Below are 19,707 nucleotides of genomic sequence, written 5' to 3'. Positions count from 1 at the left end.
GATGTATGATCGCAGGGGCCCTGCTGCTGGGGACACCTGTGATCTCGGTGCGGCCCCCTGGCATTCTGTTCCGGGCGCTCCCTCCGAGACGGGGACGTGACGTCATAGCCACGCCCCCCCAGTGACATCATGCCACACCCCCTCCATTCATGTCTATGGGAGGGGGCGTGACGGACGTCACGCCCCCTCCCATAGACATGAATGGAGGGGGCATGGCATGATGTCACTAGGGGAGTGACTGTGACATCACGTCCCCGTCTCTGAGGCAGCAGAATGCTGGGGGCTGCACCGAGATCACGGGCCTCCCTAGCGGCAGAACCCCAGCGATCATACATCTTATCCCCTATCCTTTGGATCTTAGGGGATAAGATGTATAAAGCCAGAATACCCCTTTAAGCACACTTCAGTTTTCTATTCAGTTCTATGGAAAGTGACTTGACACGGGTGGTAAACACTCTGGCCAACAATAGGCTGATGGGCTTTCGGTCTTGTCTAGCCTATGCCCTTTTCTTGAAATTCTCCATTTAGGATAATTCCTTAGGAATCCTATATAAAGATACTGTACTGTATAACCTCACATATTTCTGTATTTTTTCAGTTCCCATTTTGCCGAAGTTCACCTTGGAGATCTGTCGCTCGCTAATGGCTTCAATGGATGTATCCTTATGGGCTAGTGTCGTGGTTTATCTGTTGGCTATCTTCCTTCTAATGGAACACTAACAGCAGTGATCTAAAATGTAGATAAGATACAGACTTATGATGAAAGATGTCATATAGTCCTATAAATACCCTTCATGGGATATATAGCTAGGGCACCATGGCGCCTCCACGTTACCTCATCATCTTATTTCTCACTCTGTATGTTATGATGATGTGACTCTAGACAGATATCAGCTGTTGGATCCCTGGACTTGGAACAGTTTTGCATGCTTTGGAAGAAAATCATAGCTGGAACGGTGCGTTCATAGAGTCTGTCATTTCCCCTACAGACAGTAACCATTGCGATTACAAAAAGAACACTGCATGTTTATTGGGAATCAATACTAGTTGTTTCTATGTGAGACTGAAACAATACACCAGTGAAGAGATTCTCCATGGGATTGAACATTGATGTGCCTGGTACTAAAGGGAACAAACATGGCACACGTATGGATGAGCCACTTTGCTTGTGTTAACAATTAAATGGGTGCATCCAGATATCGGATCACTACTGTCCAAACACTGGAGGTCCATTCTGTGTATAGACTATTAATGGTAACATCCTAAAGAGCTCCTTTAATCCAGATATTATAAATACTGGCTCTCATTTACTAAGAGTGTTGTGTAGGTTTCTTTGTGGGTTTTAATTCCCTAAAATTTATTTTACAAGGTATTTACTAAGGTTTCCCTACATTTTCCACTTTCCCTACACTTTGCTTTTTTTTTTTTACACACGCTCTGATCTGTCGGGTTTTCCTCAGCTCAAATCCACCACATTTTATGTGCAAACCTTAGTAAATATGCTGAGTTTTTGTGAAAATGTCGGGAACACGCCCCTTTTCGGAGACCACACCTCTTTTCCCGGAGGCCACGCCCCTTTTCCTCAGGGTTTTCTTAGCAAAATGGAGAGTTAGTCAGGGGTTTTTCAATTCTGCCGCACATTCTGGCGGAGACAGAATTTCTGGTGCAATGCGACAAAACATGTCGGGTTTGCAATAGTAAATGAGGGCCGATATGTAGTGATGTCATTTAGAACAACAGACTCAAAAAGTAAATGCATAATAAATTTAACGGCTCTAAAATACATAATCAAGAGCAATTGAACGTATCATTTTTACACATAGTTAACATGCCAGACTTCGCATTTGTTGTTTATCTAGCTTCTATATTACTATCAGGGACATAACTGAATTCCCATTTTGGACATGGGCCGTCTCCCCATATAGCAGTAGACTTGATACTGTCACTATCTTAATGACTGAATAATACAGCCATACTTACTGAATATAATGTATTTTATTCAGTCATTATAATATTACCCCATATACTGCCCATATAGCAGTATATACCAGCAGTGATTCACAGGTGTTATCTTCTTGAAGACTTTTTCTTTTTCTTTTCCAAACCACCATGATGACTTTTTCCAGCCATGACTCTTCATCAGAATGTGGTAGAAAAATATGTTAGGGTCCTTCCTTTTCCAACATGCATCCCACCTATTATCTCCCCATCAATACAATCTCTCCATCTACTGTATAGTCCACCAAATGGTAATAATGCCCCCTTGATGCCCCACACCATAAAAAGTTGGTAGGTAAATAGGTCCTCTTTTAGGCAGGTCTTGTCCCCCATTAAATAGGTATGTTTTAGCAATATTCGGGTAGTCCCCACAGTAGGCAGGTAGCCCCCTCAATAGACAATTAGTCCCCTCAAAAGGCATGTAGTTCCCCTCAGTAGTCCTAAGGTTAGCCAGCCACGCCCCCCTACGCTCTGGCGGCTATGGGGGTGCGAGGCGCAGAACTACATCCTATGCAATTCTGTGTTTGCTCCTCCCCTCAGTTGTTCAGAGATTGCCGAAGATACAGCAAGGAAAGGGGAAGGCAGAGCTGGGCAGGGCGCAACTCTGTACCCCCCTCAACTCCGCCCTGGCACCTCCCTCAGCAGGAGGGATGTAGATCTTCACACAGCCCCGCTCCTGTCATGGGGACGTAGATCTATGTCCCCATGACAGGAGCGGGGCTGTGCAGAACTACAGGGGAGGGGAGAACGCAGAATTGCATAGGGCGCAAGTCTGCACCTCACAGCGGCCTAAATGTCCCGACTAGCTAGTGTATTGTAAAGTTGGTGGTTTGGCTGCTGCCCAATAAAACACTTTATAATTCACAGGGTCTGGTGATATGGGGTGGGGTCATTTGTTTTCTGACCGAGCCCCATAGCAGTGGTGTACTCTGCCTATATATGATAGGTATGCCACTGATTCTTACAAAGAAGCAATTCATTGGCTGCTCCCAAAGCCAGGTATACATCACTTCCTAGGATGTGGAAAATGTTGGGACCCAGGCTTGTAGTGCAGGTAACACTGATAAAAATTAGAGATGAGCGAACTTACAGTAAATGTGATTCGTCACGAACTTCTCGGCTCGGCAGTTGATGACTTTTCCTGCATAAATTAGTTCAGCTTTCAGGTGCTCCGGTGGGCTGGAAAAGGTGGATACAGTCCTAGGAAAGAGTCTCCTAGGACTGTATCCACCTTTTCCAGCCCACCGGAGCACCTGAAAGCTGAACTAATTTATGCAGGAAAAGGCATCAACTGCCGAGCCGAGAAGTTCGTGACGAATCGAATTTACTGTAAGTTCGCTCATCTCTAATAAAAATGGTACTTGCCATTCTGCTGTTAGTCCGGCATCCCTGTTCTTACTTTCATGATAATTAGCAGGCTTGGTGTACATGGCGGAAAACCGGACATCAGCGTGCAGTTGTTTAGGAACACCCCAAACAGAACCACAGAGCACAGAACGGCAAGTAACATTTTCATCAGTGTTACACGCACTACAAGCCTGGTCCATCAGGTTAGTGTGGGGGATACTAATAACAGAATGGGTCTGATTTTTTTATTGCAAATATTCCAGAATTGGCTTCCATGACTTTTGATAAATTTTTTGTATTTTACACAAATATTTTCTAAATGTTGCTAAATGTCTGGGCATTCACTTAAAGGGGTACTCCGCCCCTAAACATCCAAAGAATAGGGGATAAGATGTCTGATCGAGGGGGGCCCGCCACTGGGACCCCCCGCGATCTCCGCGCAGCACTCACATTCTATGCTCGTTTAGAGCGTCGGGTGCAGTGACGTCACGGCCGCACCCGCCTTGTTACGTCACAGCCGTGCCCCCTCAATGCAAGTCTATGGGAGGGGGCGTGACGGCCATCACGCCCCCTCCCATAGACTTGCATTGAGGGGGCACGGCCGTGACGTCACGAGTGGAGCGTGACATCACGAGCCTCCGTCCCGCATTGCCAGTCATTGGGCATGGAGTGAAGTTCACTCCGTGCATGTCTCGGGTGCCACAGCCGAGAGGGAGTCTCCAGCGGCGATAAGACATCTTATCCCCTATACTTTGGATAGGGGATAAGATGTTTAGGGGCGGAGTACCCCTTTAATGGGTGGCATAGAAATCTACAAGGAAACAAAGTGCATTCCTATGATATCTGGGTGACTAATGATAGCTCTATAGAGACTAGATCTGCTTCATGATTAACAAACACATTAGAAAATATATATAATCGTTCATGCTGTGTTAAGCGAGGATTCCCCTAATGAGTCTTCTTTTTCCCCCCCTCTCCATGCTTAGATGCTTTACGGGGGTGGACGTGCTGTATATGAGTCTCTGTTGGAGGCGTCTATTAATAATCTGTTTTTCTACAGTGTATATTCGCTAATTTATACAAAGACAAGACTGACAGAATCTCCAGCGATCAGCTCGTAGCCGCTCTCCGGTCAGCAGGTAAGAGTTATGACCTAGATATACCTGCTCAGCATGCAAGGTCTGCAGGACTCAGACATCTCTTATTAAGCATGCAGTCAAGTGAATATATTTTTCGGTGAAGCTGGAATCCTTAATAAAGCAGAATTACAAAATGGGGGAAAACCTCTGCACTGACTATATCCAATCCTGTAAACAAAAAAAAAATAAACAAAAAAATAAAAACTATGTGCACATTGGTTCCTATTTTGCAAAAAACGGCAAAAAATTCCAGTCTTACTAAAAAAATTATTACTATATATATATATATTTTTTTAAATAGCATATTTTACCTGACTTTCATCCTTTTTTTTCCCTCTATGTTTTGCTATGGCAAATGTTATTATTCAATTTGCAAATCAGCCATTTTCTGTCTTAAAAGCGTTTTGAAACACATAGCAAAAATGTTCCAAAAAGTTCCACAGATGTTATTTTAACCCGTAAGGGTACGTTCACACGAGCAGATCCCCAGTGTGTATTACGCTGCGGATCCGCCGCTGAAGGACCGCTGTATGCTGCCCTTACATGTGCCTGCTCGGAGCAGCAATATGCCACTATGAGCAGACACACTGCAACGTGCGAGTCACCGCGCGTGTGCGCAGTATACAGTACTCGCACATCGCGGCTGCTCTCGGCCTAGGTCAGGGAGCTGGGGGAGCGGCCGCGATGTATGCAAGTACACCGCGCATGTGTGGAAACTCGCACATCGCAGCAGTTTGTCTGCTCATAGCGGTGTATTGCTATGAGCAGGCACATCTAAAGGCACCCTGTACGGGTTCTTCAGCAGCGGATCTGCAGCGTAAAATACATTGTGGATCTGCTCGTCTGAACGTACCCTGAAAGAACAACAAAAAAGGGATGCTTAATGAGATTTATCAAAAATTGTATAAAAGAAAATTGCTATACTATATTATACTAATTGTATAAAAGAAAATTGCACATACTATACAGTCAGATTTCACCTTTAAAAGGGTACTCCGGTGGAAAACTTGATGCCAGAAAGTTAAACAGATTTGTAAATTACTTCTATTAAAAAATCTTAATCCTTCCAGTACTTATTAGGGACTGTATACTACAGAGGAAATTCTTATCTTTTCGGATTTCTTTTCTGTCACGACCACAGTGCTCTCTGCTGACACTTCTGTCCATGTCAGGAACTGTCCAGAGCAGCATAGGTTTGCTATGGAGATTTTCTCCTGCTCTGGACAGTTCCTGACATGGACAGAGGTGTCAGCAGAGAGCACTGTGGTAGAGACAGAAAAGAAATCCAAAAAGAAAAGAATTTCCTCTGTAGAATACAGCCACTAATAAGTTCTGGAAGGATTAAGATTTGTTAATAGAAGTAATTTACAAATCTGTTCAACTTTCTGGCATCAGTTGATTAAAAAAAATTATAATAATTTCCACCGGAGTACCCTTTTAATTTCCCAGATGTCTGGTTAGAAATTGAAGCTGTAACCTGGCTTTGATACATCCCTCTATATTGTGTCTTCACACTGAACAATTCCTTTTTATTAGAAGAGTGCCATAAACATCAACAGATCACGGGTTGTACTGATTGTGGGACCATCAGTGATCAGCTGTAGCCAGTGGGGGAACGTGCAAGTAAGTGTTCAATTTCCCTGCAGCACCTCCGCAGGAAAAATGAAGCATTACACACTTCCCTTTTAAAATCAATAGGCTGTCCTGTCCCTATTTTGGACACCACAGGTTCCCCAGAATAAGAGTTGCTCTTTTCAGTCACTCTCTGCTATGGCTGAAAAATGACTTTCCATACAAATTCATAGATAACATATTTTTTTTACACCAGACAGTCCTTATGCCTTCTGCTATTTAGCATTTCAGTCACCAGTGACATTCTTGGCAGCTCAGTAAATGTTATGAATCAGCATAAAGTGTTAATTACAGAATTTGCTGATTACGGAAACATTTGTTAGACAACATGGGAAAATGAGAACGAACGTGATCATATGTGTCCTCGAAACCCACACAAATAACAATTTAAAGTTGTTATTCACCCTAATGAAAGCAACAGGATCGTATCCTCTACTTAAAGGGGTATTCTGGAAAATAATTCAGATCAACTGGTGCCCAGAAAGTTATACAGATTTGTAAATTACTTTTATATAAAAAAATGTAATCCTTCCAGTACTTATCAGCTGCTGTAAGCTCCAATGGAAGATGTGTAGTTCTTTCCAGTCTGACCACAGTGCTCTCTGCTGACACCTCTGTCCGTGTCAGGAACTGTACGGAGCAGGAAAGGTTTGCTATGGGGATTTTCTCCTGCTCTGCATGATTTCTGACACAGACAGAGGTGTCAGCAGAGAGCACTGTGGTCAGACTGGAAAGAACTACACAACTTACTCTGTAGTATACAGCAGCTAAGTACTGGAAGGATTAGGATTTTGATATAAAAGTAATATGCAAATCTGTATAACTTTCTGGCGCCAGTTGATTTGACAGTTTTCTCCAAGTCCACTGCTCCCAGTTGTGGTGGACTCTGTATAAACCTCTACATCAGTGTCCCAACCAGGTGCCTCCAGCTGTTGCAAAACTACAACTCTCAGCATGCCCGGACAGCCGTTGGCTGTCCGGGCATGCTAGGAGTTGTAGTTTTGGAACAGATGGAGGCACACTGGTTGGGAAACACTGGTCTCTCATTCAGAGTTTTCTTTATTTTCATGACTATGAAAATTGTAGATTCACACTGAAGGCATCAAAACTATGAATGAACACATGTGGAATTATATACATAACAAAAAAGTGTGAAACAACTGAAAAAAAATTCATATTCTAGGTGGAAAGTGTCCCCAAGTGCAGTCAAAAAAAAAATCAGGAGCTACAAAGAAAGTGGCTCACATGCGGACCGCCCCAGGAAAGAAAGACCAAGAGTCACCTCTGCTGCGGAGGAGAAGTTCATCCGAGTCACCAGCCTCAGAAATCGCAGGTTAACAGCAGCTCAGATTAGAGACCAGGTCAATGCCACCCAGAGTTCTAGAGCAGACACATCTCTAGAACAATTGTTAAGAGGAGACTGTGTGAATCAGGACTTCATGGTAGAATATCTGCTATGAAACCACTGCTAAGGACAGGCAACAAGCAGAAGAGACTTGTTTGGGCTAAAGAACACAAGGAATGGACATTAGACCAGTAGAAATCTGTGATTTGGTCTGATGAGTCCAAATTTGACATCTTTGGTTCCAACCACCGTGTCTTTGTGCGACGCAGAAAAGGAGAACGGATGGACTCTACATGCCTGGTTCCCATCGTGAAGCATGGAGGAGGAGGTGTGATGGTGTGGAGGAGGAGGTGTGATGGTGTGGAGGAGGAGGTGTGATGGTGTGGAGGAGGAGGTGTGATGGTGTGGGGGGGCTTTGCTGGTGACACTGTGGGGGATTTATTCAAAATTGAAGGCATACTGACCCAGCATGGCTACCACAGCATCTGGCAGCGGCTGCTATTCCATCCGGTTTGCGTTTAGTTGGACCATCATTTATTTTTCAACAGGACAATGACCCCAAACACCTCCAGGCTGTGTAAGGGCTATTTGACCAAGAAGGAGAGTGATGGGGTGCTGCGCCAGATGACCTGGCCTCCACAGTCACCGGACCTGAACCCAATCCAGATGGTTTGGGGTGAGCTGGACCGCAGAGTGAAGGCAAAAAGGGCCAACAAGTGCTAAGCATCATGGGAACTCCTACAAGACTGTTGGAAGACCATTTCAGGTGACTACAGCTCATCAAGAGAATGAGGGTGCAAAGCAGTAATCAAAGCAAAAGGAAGAACCTAGAATATGACAGATTTTCAGTTGTTTCACACTTTTTTGTTATGTCTATAATCCCACATGTTAATTCATAGTTTTGATGCCTTCAGTGTGAATCTACAATATTCACAGTCATGAAAATAAAGAAAACACTGAATGAGAAGGTGTGTCCAAACTTTTGGTCTGTACTGTGTATATATATATATATAAAATAATTTCAGCTAGCTGAGATTTCTACAGCAGTTTATGTTGTTTTGCAAGTGTAAATAGTGATAAATTCTTCGCTCGTATCCACACCCCATTTCCGCTAGGCTACTCCACTTGTGCAGGTGTTGGTGAAAAAGTCAAATAATCAAACATCATCTGCAGCTAGCGTAGAAATGATTCGCTTATTTGCTGTTTCTGCCAAGACAAAAATAAATAAAATAAAATAAATAAATATATAAATAAAATAAATAAATAATTGCACATAATAACTACCCTCTACCTAGATGTGTGGCCTTATGAAAAATCTGATGTCTAGGGCCAGCTTTATCTGTGATTTAATACCCCAGGGTAAGTTTACAGCCTTGTGAAGTCATTACTCCTTTGCAGATTACGTCCCAACTCAGGTTGTCCTAAGGCAAAGTCTGAATGTACGATATCAATAAGTAGAGGACAGATGGAAACCTACTATACAGGATTGGTGTGTCTGTAACAATGGAGACATATTGGTCTGTATAGGAGCTGTATACACAAAACTGTGGGGGAGATTTATCAAAACCTGCGATAAGTAAAAGTTGCCCATAGCAACCAATCAGATCGCTTCTTTCATTTTGCAGAGGCCTTGTTAACCTCTTAAGGACATAGGGTGTACCTGTACGCCCTATGCCCGGTCTCGGTAAATAAAACAGGGTCACGCCGTTACCCCGTTTCATACCGGATCAGTCCCGGCGGCAAATGATAGCCGGGACCCTGGGCTAATAGCGTGCAGCACCGATCGATGTGCTGCGAGCTATTAACCCTTTAGACGCAGCGATCAGACATCTTATCCCTTATTTGCACTTCCTCTCCTCCGGTAGGTCTTCCGGCAGATGATTTTTTGGTCCGTTTGGCCCTAGTAAGGTATGGAGATCCAGACGGTTTCCTCAGTTATCCAGATTTTATCTGCTGTCTCCTGAAACTCCAGAGTCTGACAGGTAAGTCTCTGAAATGCTTCACAAATACGAGATATATGTTTCAAGCTACGAACAGGCACAACTTTTGTTTGCCCTTTTTTTTTCCGGCCTAAATAAAAAAAACTACAAAAAAACTACACCTCATTTTTCTCCTCGATGATACAGTTTTTGTGGCATCTTTTTCTTTTTAGTTTTGTTTTTTTAAAGGGGTAGTCCACTTTGGACAATTTCTACTGGGCTGGGTTCATATTATGGAATCTCCGGTGCTAGGGCAGCATGGACATTGCCGGTCCTCATAGATATCATTGTTTTCCTTGCGGTATTCTGTCAAAAGATAAATTTCCTTTGTGTGCCCTGTGCAGCGGAATCCCATTGACAGCAATGGGAATCTGCTGCATCGGAATATCCGAGTGGAATTTCAAATATGAATTTCACTTGAAAATTCCGTAGTGTGAACCCAGTCTTAGATTAGTTAATTGACAATACAATTATCACAATATCTGTTCCTAGGATTTATCCATAGCAATTGCTGTAATCTGAATGTTCAGACCTCTGCTGATCAGGAGAAGGAGCTGGGAGATGGCTGAGCTGCTATGTTATCCTTTCCCTGCTCTGTGTCATGTGATCGAGACACACTCCATTGACTAACATTGCGAGTGTTTCATGATCACGTGACATGGAGCTGTGGTGTGCCACGGGAGTTCGATGAGGTGTATGGGGCAGATATCATTTACCCCTAAATGTTCGTGACGCCAGGGCATGGTTTTCCTAAGTAACCACCCGAAGGTAGCTCTGCTATCCCTAGGTTAGGCAGAGTAATAATAGTCCAAGACCAGGTTAGGGTTAACGGTAGCTGTACTGAGGTAGACAGATGGTAACAGTCTTTACAGCTAGGCCAGGATCCCAGAGAGGTGGCCTGTAACATGGGAGGGACCTTGCAGCTTGCTGGGACTTTGACAGACTTTAGGACAGCCACGCTGACTATAATAGACTTTACTTGACTGAGAGTTGTGACAGCAGACATTGATGACTTGACTTACTGACATGTGGCTGTAGGTTAGGCTTGAGGCCTCCAGGTATGCTGGACACTGGCTCTGAGATGTCTGGACTGGACTTGACCTCAGCAGAGAATGTGGTGGAAGAGAGAGGTTGTAATACCGCCCCCTCTTATAAAGGGGGGCTGAGCAAGGAGCCCATAGGTCAAGCTGTAGGTCATCTGGTTACCTGGTGCTTTCTGGGTAACAAACAAGTGAAGTGAACATGTGACAACAGTATCAAAGGTCCTTCATACATAATACATATAACACTATGGGGGAGATGCTGCAGGAGAGCCTCTTGGGCACTGAGGGACTCAACCTGACAGGGCCTATTTACTGTACGGGATCATATCCCGTACTGGGACATCACAGAGCTAGGAGAGAATGTACTGAGCGCAAACTTCTCCTGGCTCGTTCTCCTGATCAATGGGGGTCCAAACTTTAGACATGTTGCTAGGACCCGTTAAAAGTTTTTCCAAATGACAGTGGCTATTTAAAGGAAATCAGCAGTATCACGCACACTAAAGCTATCACAGGTTTGTAGTGCGGGTGATGCTGATCATAACGATACTCACAGCGTCTAGATTTGCACAGCCGTTCCGGCGCAATTCTCTTTTTTTTATGCAAATGAGGGCCTTGGGGCATGGGCGGAGCTCCGAACTGAGCTTCCCTCCCCTTGTGCCCCGTGTTAGTGTACGGCGCATGTGCCGCTTCCCTCCCTGCTCTTGTGCCCCGTGTTAGTGTACGGCGCATGTGCCGCTTCCCTCCCTGCTCTTGTGCCCCGTGTTAGTGTACGGCGCATGCGCCGTACACTAACACAGGGTGCAAGAGCAGGGAGGGAGGTTATGAATGAGCCAAGCAGAGCACCCACCCGGTGAAGATGACGTCAGCATGCCTTTAGCTCGGTTCGGAGCTCTGCCCATGCCCCAAGGTCCTCATTTGCATAAAGAGAAAAAGGCGAATTGTGGTGGAACGGCTGGGCGGATCTGGGTGCTGTGAGTATCGTTATGATCAGCATCACCCGCACTACATGTCTGTGTGACAGCTTGAGTGTGGGTGATACTGCTGATAGATTTCCTTTAAGCATTACTCAGTGGCCATTCAAATCAATGTTGTCTATGTAATGTTGTTAATGTGTAATGTAGGACAGGACAGGTCCTCCAGTGAGAGATGCTCTTTCATTCTCCACTGTGCCCGAATACTGAGGATCCTAAACAGTGAACCCCCTCAGAATTCCCTAATGGGGTACTGTATATAGAAAAGGCTTTTCTGAATTGGACAACCCCATTAATGATTTCGTTTTTTGTTACTGCTGAGTAAGGTCTCCTCACCGTTCTCATGCTTTTTGTTATAGTAGAAGAGGAAATCTTTACTTCCCCTTCCCATTGTGTGTCTTGTGCGTTCATACTCAATTCTCTTTCTCGATTCCTCATCCTATGTTGAGTTGTAATAACCATAACCTCCTTGTTTTATTATATTATTATGTACAGAAAAGAGTTTAGTTCACATTTATGCTCTTCAATAAAACCCCCAAAAGCTACAAAACTAAACACTAAGGCTCCAACAATGGATTTCATAGATGGAAAGATCTGTAACTTATTCATATATGAAATTCATGGATGGGTCTTTGTCCTCGTGCTTTGTGCTGCTACCTTTACGACCTCCTATAGTTCCTGCTATTACATAGATACATACGGTACCATACGTATCAGTAAAATGTTTGAAAACACCCCACAGGCACTGTATGCATGGCTATAGTGCAGTGTTTTCCAACTAGTGTGCCTCCAGCTGTTGCCAAACTACAACTCCCAGCATGCCCGGACAGCCATTGGCTGTCCGGGCATGCTGGGAATTGTAGTTTTTTTCAACAGCTGGAGGCACACTAGTTGGGAAACACTGCTATAGTGTATGTCCCCTAGTATATGTTACCTTTGGAGAAGACCAAGATTAACACATATTTAACCTATATAATTAAACAACAGGGGAAGAATATGCTAGAGCTTCATATGTTAGAGGGGTAGTCCAGTGGTGAAAAACTTATCCCCTATGCTAAGGATAGGGGATAAGTTTGAGATCGCGGGGGTCCGACCGCTGGGGCCCCCCGCGATCTCTCTGTACGGGGGCCAGGCTCTCCGGCCAGATAGCGGGTGTCGACCCCCACACGAAGTGGCGGCCGACACGCCCCCTCAATACATCTCTATGGCAGAGCCGGAGATTGCCGAAGGCAGCGCTCCGGCTCTGCCATAGAGTTGTATTGAGGGGGCGTGTCGGCCGCCGCTTCGTGCGGAGGTCGACACGCCCCCTTCCCGCGGGCTGTCGGGGCTCCGTACAGGAGATCGCAGGGGGCCCCAGCGGTCGGACCCCCTGCGATCTGCAACTTATCCCCTATCCTTAGGATAGGGGATAAGTTGTTCACCACTGAGTCACCACTGGACTACTCCTTTAAAGAGTACCTATCATCATCCTAACTCTCCCTAATTCCCCATCCCCATCTGTCCCTAACTCTAACTAAATCTATCCCTGTCCTTTTTTTTTCGTTCAAAACCCCCTAAAAATACCTTTTTATTGATGTCTTTGGTAGCTCAATAGGCTGTCCTGTGCCAGGGGAGGAAGGGGGCATGTCCCGGCAGGCGTGACTTCATCTGATGCCTGCCGGGGCTCGCAAGGCAGACCCGATCCTTGAGCAGCGCTCCACTAACTCGGCGCCAGTGAGCGCAGGCTCTACTTGTCAGGGGGCAGAGCCTGAGGATGCGGCCGGCAGGCCGAATCAGGAGCGTGCCCTGCTGATGAATGAGCACAGCGCTCGTCCCCACCTGTCTCATTGACAGGAGGGGAGCTGCGCTGAGCTCCCCTGTGTCCTGCCTGCAGTCTGTGATTTCGGACTCATGCCGGCAGGCTGGCATGAGTCCGAAATCAGTACATAGGCTTGCTAGTGAGACCCCTAGTGGTCACTTTTGTAATAGTAAAAAAAAAACTATAAAGGATGCAAAAATGTTCATACAAACCAATTAGAAAGATATTTATTAAGGCTTGATCTACACTATATCAACTGTTTTTTTGATGATAGGTACCCCTTAAGATATAGTATTCTTTAAAGGAATAGTCCAGTGCTGAAAAACGTATCCCCTATCCTAAGGATAGGGGATACGTTTCAGTACGCGGGGGGTCCGACCGCTAGGGCATCCCCCGATCTCCTGTACGGGGCCCGGCTCGCTGGCCAGATAGCAGGTGTCGACCACCGCACGAAGCGGCTGCCGATACGCCCCCTCAATACATCGCTATGGCAGAGCCGGAGATTGCCGAAGGCAGCACTCTGGCTCTGCCATAGAGTTGTATTGAGTGGGTTTGTCAGCCGCCGCTTAGTGCGGTGGTCAACACGCCCCCTTCCCGCGGACTGCTGGGGCCCCATACAGGGGATCGCGGGGGGCCCCAGGGTCTGACCCCCTGCGATCTGAAACTTATCCCCTATCCTTAGGATAGGGGATACGTTTTTCAGCACTGGACTACTCCTTTAAATGTAAAATTAATCCAAAAATGGATCTTCTGATAGCTACGGGATCCCATCTATGGTAGACCATGTGGTTGCTGTAGGGCACCTGGAGAAAGGAGATCCAGCCATGGTTGGTATTACACATTTTCCTGTTGGATATTTAGAACCTGTCTCTTTGGGGGAACCACATTTTTAAGAAACCAAGTGGAGGGGATTGGGCCAGTGGTTATTTGGAGATAAACAAACACAAGGATAGTCCTAAGTGATAAAACCAGTCACCACAACCAGTCTGATCTTTGCTATGGGACCTTGTCTCCTCTATGTATGCTTATGCTTGGATCTTTACAATTTTCAAATCTATGGTGCATTAACCCTTAGAAATCAGTGATAAAACATGACATAGAAGTAACAACAGTCACATCACATGGAGCTTTGCTTTCAATGTTGTCAGACATTTCTAGTAACTCACATGTTCTGGACATGACTGTGAGCCTGAGCTTACAACTTACTCCATTGTGATCTTCTAGAATATCCATCTGTGACATGTCAGCGAGTCATTTGGGCTGGATTTTCCATTTAATGCTAACAGAATAGTAGAACAAAATATTTAATTCTGTCTTTCTCCCATACTATTTATAATGAGCAAAACTGAGAAATCTCTTCTTAAAGGGGTACTCCACTGGAAAACATTGATTTTTTTTTTTTAAATCAGCATGTGCCAGAGCTTTAAACAGATTTGTAAATGACTTCTATTTCAAAAATCTTAATCCTTCCAGTACTTATCAGCTTCTGTATGCTCCACAGGAAGTTCTTTTCTTTTTGAATTTCTTTTCTGTCTGACCACAGTGCTCTCTGCTGACACCTCTGTCTGTTTTATGGACCATCCAAAGCAGACAGGAGAGGTTTGCTATGGGGATTTGCTCCTACTCTGGACAGTTCCTAAAATGGACAGAGGTGTCAGCAGAGAGCACTGTGGTTAGACAGAAAGGACATTGAAAAAGAAAAGAACTTCCCGTGGATCATGCAGGAGCTGATAAGTACTGGAAGGACTAAGATTTTTTTTTATAGAAGTAATTTACAAATCTGGTTAACATTCTGTCACCAGTTTTCCAGTGGAGAAAAAAGGGGTTATCCCAAAAAGTTATCATTGATCCACAGGAACTAGCAGAGTCCAACCACTAGGAACACCACCAATAACAACAATGGAGGTCCGTTGACTCTTGCTTACTGTTTTGATCAGAAGAAAGCAAATGGAGCAGTGGTAGAGCATGCTGCCACTTCATTTACTCGGGGACAACAGGCCTCCATTTTTGTGACCGGTGGGGGGCCCAGAGGTTGCATCCTTACCGACTATTCAGTTACTGGGGATAACCCCTTTATGGGAAAGTGAACATCTACTTCTATCTGAATATAAAGAGCTTGGTTGCTTCACACTACTTAGCAGAACTGGCATGAAACCCCAGGCCAATGCCAGGACCCACTTGGCTTGGGGAGGCCATGGAAAACACTTGTGCAGTTGAGGGTGGGGCGCTCTTTCACTATGTGCCCACATACATCTGGCTCAGCCTTACTACTCAGTTTTTCCGTTTCTCCGTCTTACTTTGCGACATTATAAAAAAAATTTAAATGTGCATTTAGTTTTAATTCTGAGCTTTTCCTATTATGGATACACCTGCCTTATTCCGTTTTCATACAATCTCGGTAGTTTTTCTTCCGCTCCTAGTTGAGGGGCCTCGGGGATCTGTTCTGGGCGGCGCTCCACTGTACATTTACACTTCTTCCGTTTTTGTTAGTTTAATTGGTGAATTTATTGTAAGTTTTAAAAGTGTCTCTGTTGTAAACATCCACATTTAGACTGACTCCTGTGAGCCCCAGCTGTTCTGGCTGCTGTATTTTTTTTTATGCTGGATTCTTCACCATCTAATACAATAGAATGAAATTCTATCCCCAGGATGGAAACACAGTGTTACATCTTGTTTCAGGAATTTGGCACGTACAGGTTATGTTTTAGCGCCAGTAGCAGACAGTACTGAAACACTGATTCACAAGCGTTAAATCGGAATAACAATGATGACTATTGTGGTTATGATACATATCAGGTATTTAAAGGGGATTTGTCCTCAAGATAGAATAAATTAAATTGGTGAATATATAATTCAGCCATGTGAGAGACGGCACCTATTAACCCTCCCCATCATGCTTGACGTCCCCAATGAGAGGCTATAAGGGCCCATGCACACTACGGATTTGCAGCAGAATTCAATTGATCTCAATGGGATTGTGCTGCTCAGTGCACACTATGGAAGTTTTATAGGGGATCCTCCGAGGCAGATCAGGATTCATGTTCATTTCGCTTCGTCAAGAAAAGTTTATTGTCAATGGGACAATGGGGTCTATTGTTTGTTGTGCACAAAATTAATCTACACGAAATTAACCCTGATTCCGGGTGCGTGAGTAAGTGAAGAAGATATAATTGCTTTCTTCAAGAAAAAAGAATCACAGCAGTCTTGGGTTGTGTGTGGCATTACAACCCAGCTCCATTCACTACAGTCATTTTCAGCAGATTTCTGCTCTGCAAGCTCAGTCTCTAATCTGCAATTCTCCCAGAGCTGGTGGGAAGAGCTCTCTCCCCCTCCCCCCCCCCCCCCCCCCCCCCTTCATAGACTTGGATTTCTTGTCTTGTAGACATGGGAAGAAATAGTGTCGCACATGAGAGGGAGGAGAGGAAATAATTCTAATTAAAAAAAAGAAAGAAGCATTTTTGTCTGATAACATATGTTACAAGGTTTCTTATATTCGCCTGTACTAGTGATGTATGAAAGTTTGTTTAAATGACAGCGTCTTTTTAAGGAGATTGGTCATCTTACAATTTGTAAAGTGACCTCCATGTGTAAATAACCATAAACTAATATCTTAAATGTTCTGCAGAGAAGTTCCAGGCTGCGGACCCCACTGGCTCCGGTGAAGTGACTCTAAACTATCGTCAGGTTTGTATCTTTAAAGAGTTACTATATAAAAAGTAAACTATGTATACATAAGGCAGGGAAAACACTTCAGTATTGTTTATATACTTCTATGCAGATACCTGCATCCCAACATTGTATAAGGATATCTTTAAATGCATCTAAATATAACAATAGGAGATAAAAATATATTAACCAAAGAAAAGGTCATCTTATGGATAATGAAGTAAAGGAATTCTTACTGTATATACCGTATTTTTCGCCATATAAGACGCACTTTTTCTTCCCCAAAACTGGGGGAGAAACGTTGGTGCGTCTTATATGGCGAATACACCCCTATCGGGTCGGTCCCTGCGGCCATCAATGGCCGGGACCCGCGGCTAATACAGGACATCACCGATCGCGGTGATGCCCTGTATTAACCCTTCAGACGCGGTGATCAAAGCTGACCGCCGCGTCTGAAGCGAAAGTGACACTAACCCGGCTGCTCAGTCGGGCTGTTCGGGACCGCCGCAGTGAAATCGCGGCGTCCGGAACAGCTTACAGGACACCGGGAGGGACCTTACCTGCCTCCTCGGTGTCTGCTCCGTGCCGGGATCCCCTGCATGGCCGGCGCTCTCCTTCGACGTCATCACATCGTCGTGCTCGCCGTCCCGTCATCCAATAGGAGCGGTGTGCGTGGCGATGTGATGACGGCGACGGACAGCGTGTATCCCGGGGAAGAAGACGTCCGGAGCATTGGAGACACCACGGGGACGCGGCGACAGCGATGGAGCGACATCGAGGGCAGCGGTGATGGGTCCGGAGCGGTGGGGACACGGGAGTATTACCTCCTATCCAGTGGTCTTCAACCTGCGGACCTCCAGATATTGCAAAACTACAACTCCCAGCATGCCCGGACAGCCAACGGCTGTCCGGGCATGCTGGGAGTTGTAGTTTTGCAACATCTGGAGGTCCGCAGGTTGAAGATCACTGTTGGGTTCAGAATCTTTTTTTTTTTTTTAGATTTTGCACCTTTAGGGTGCGTTCCCACAGGGCGTATACGCAGCGTATTTGACGCTGCGCAAAATTTATGGCAGCAGCGGGAAATACGCTGCGTATCCCTTGCTCACTATACACACAGGGCTTTCCGGCGGCAGCCCTATGTGTGTAGTGAGTTTTGGAGGCGGAGCCATATGCCGGCGTGTCTGTGACGCGCGGCCCCGCCTCCAAAACTCACTACACACTTAGGGCTGCCGCCGGAAAGCCCTGTGTGTATAGTGAGCAAGGGATACGCAGCGTATTTCCCGCTGCTGCCATAAATTTTGCGCAGCGTCAAATACGCTGCGTATACGCCCTGTGGGAACGCACCCTTAAAATTGGGTGCGTCTTATATGCCGGTGCGTTCCAATAGGGCGAAAAATACGGTACTTTTTATTACTTTATTTAAGTATCATCTTAAAGCCTGTCTTGGTCTTGCCACATGATGTTCATTCTTATATTCTTAATGTAAATAGAAGACATTCCTATATTTGTAATGTAAATAGTAGACAGGGAGGAGAGGGGGTGAAGCTGCAGTGGAAGGACATTTGATGACTCCATGTTACACTAAGGAATGTGTGAATGGCAGGAAACAAACACAAAAGTAATCCTACCAACTCAGAAAGTAAGGGAGGGATTGGGGTTTTTACTTATAATGTTTATTAGACGTAATAGATTCTAAATTTTTTGACCATTACCTCTCTTCTCATGCTTTTTGACCTAAAATTCTGAGGGACCTAAGAAATAGATATCATGTTATTAAAACTGCCTAAAAGAAAACTGTTCGGTTGCCCAAAGCATTCATAGAACAGTGTGCCTGTTGTTTCAGGGACCTTTTTAGGATAAGCTGGCCTGTGTATTTGTGAGAAGTAGCTATTTTTAGCCATTTTATGTTTATTTTTCATCAGTTTTTCTATCTGGATCTATCTGGAGGCTTCTTCTCTTAATTTTCAGTTGTCCCTGAGCTAGTAGCTATAGATTATATGATATGATGTCTCCCATACACTGCACACACTCAAAAGCAGCAGCAGCATGGAGGACACTATAGAGCAGTGCTCAGTAGTGTAAGCTGTGAATTAAAGGGGGACTCTGGTACATGAGTACTTATCCCCTAGGGGCTTGTTGGCCACTGCTTCATGTGGTGGTCTACAGTAAGAGGTCGCTCCGTGCATGGGGAGAGCCAGGGTGTCGGGCCGGAGATTACAGGGGGCCGCAGAGGTCGGATCTCCTGTGATTAGACACTTATCCCCTATCCACAGGATCCTTTTAACAAACTTTGCATATATTAATAGTACAAGCCGAAAATAGGAAATTTTGTAATATATCTTATATGAGAAGAATGCTTGGGTTATATACTGTCCATAAAAGTCTATGGAGAGGAAGAAGATGAGTGGGGGGTTGAGTGGAGAGTTCCTAAGCAAAGACTGCAAAGAGCAGAGCTTACTGTGAGTATGAGATCTCAACCCAGCCCTTTATTCACAGCTTGGACTGTTCAGTTTTATAGGGCACCAGAGAAAGGAATCGAAACATGGACAACATTATAAAGACATAGAAGAGCAGGACCCCTTCTTCTGTGTGAGTGCAGTGTATGAGAGACATCATAGCAGGTAGTCTTCACTCACCAGCTTAGGGACAACTAAAGGAGGAGAAACTGGATCCTCCTTAAAGGAAAACTGTCATCAGTGTTACCCGCACTAAGCTGTTGGTATAGGTGTGTAGTGCGGGAGACACTGATGATAACCATACTTACATGATTCCATTCCGTGGTCCCATTG

General features: G+C 44.9%; 2 protein-coding genes across 8 annotated transcripts in view; one reads left to right on the top strand and one right to left on the bottom strand.

The window, feature by feature from the left end:
• The window catches only part of LOC130291454 (inositol-tetrakisphosphate 1-kinase-like), a 236,600-nt gene that overhangs the window by 133,882 nt on the left and 83,011 nt on the right, over positions 1-19,707 (bottom strand). The window lies entirely within an intron of this gene.
• The window catches only part of LOC130291456 (calpain-1 catalytic subunit-like), a 127,053-nt gene that overhangs the window by 105,204 nt on the left and 2,142 nt on the right, over positions 1-19,707 (top strand). Inside the window, exons 18-22 of the mRNA XM_056540195.1 lie at positions 599-657; positions 888-956; positions 4,406-4,484; positions 9,327-9,443; positions 16,878-16,936. Of these exons, the coding sequence (XP_056396170.1) occupies positions 599-657; positions 888-956; positions 4,406-4,484; positions 9,327-9,443; positions 16,878-16,936 (383 nt within the window). The remainder of the gene's footprint in view (positions 1-598; positions 658-887; positions 957-4,405; positions 4,485-9,326; positions 9,444-16,877; positions 16,937-19,707) is intronic.

Source organism: Hyla sarda, chromosome 9 (genome assembly GCF_029499605.1).
Source record: "Hyla sarda isolate aHylSar1 chromosome 9, aHylSar1.hap1, whole genome shotgun sequence".
NCBI lineage: Eukaryota > Metazoa > Chordata > Amphibia > Anura > Hylidae > Hyla > Hyla sarda.
This window is presented reverse-complemented; position numbering and strand designations above follow the sequence as displayed.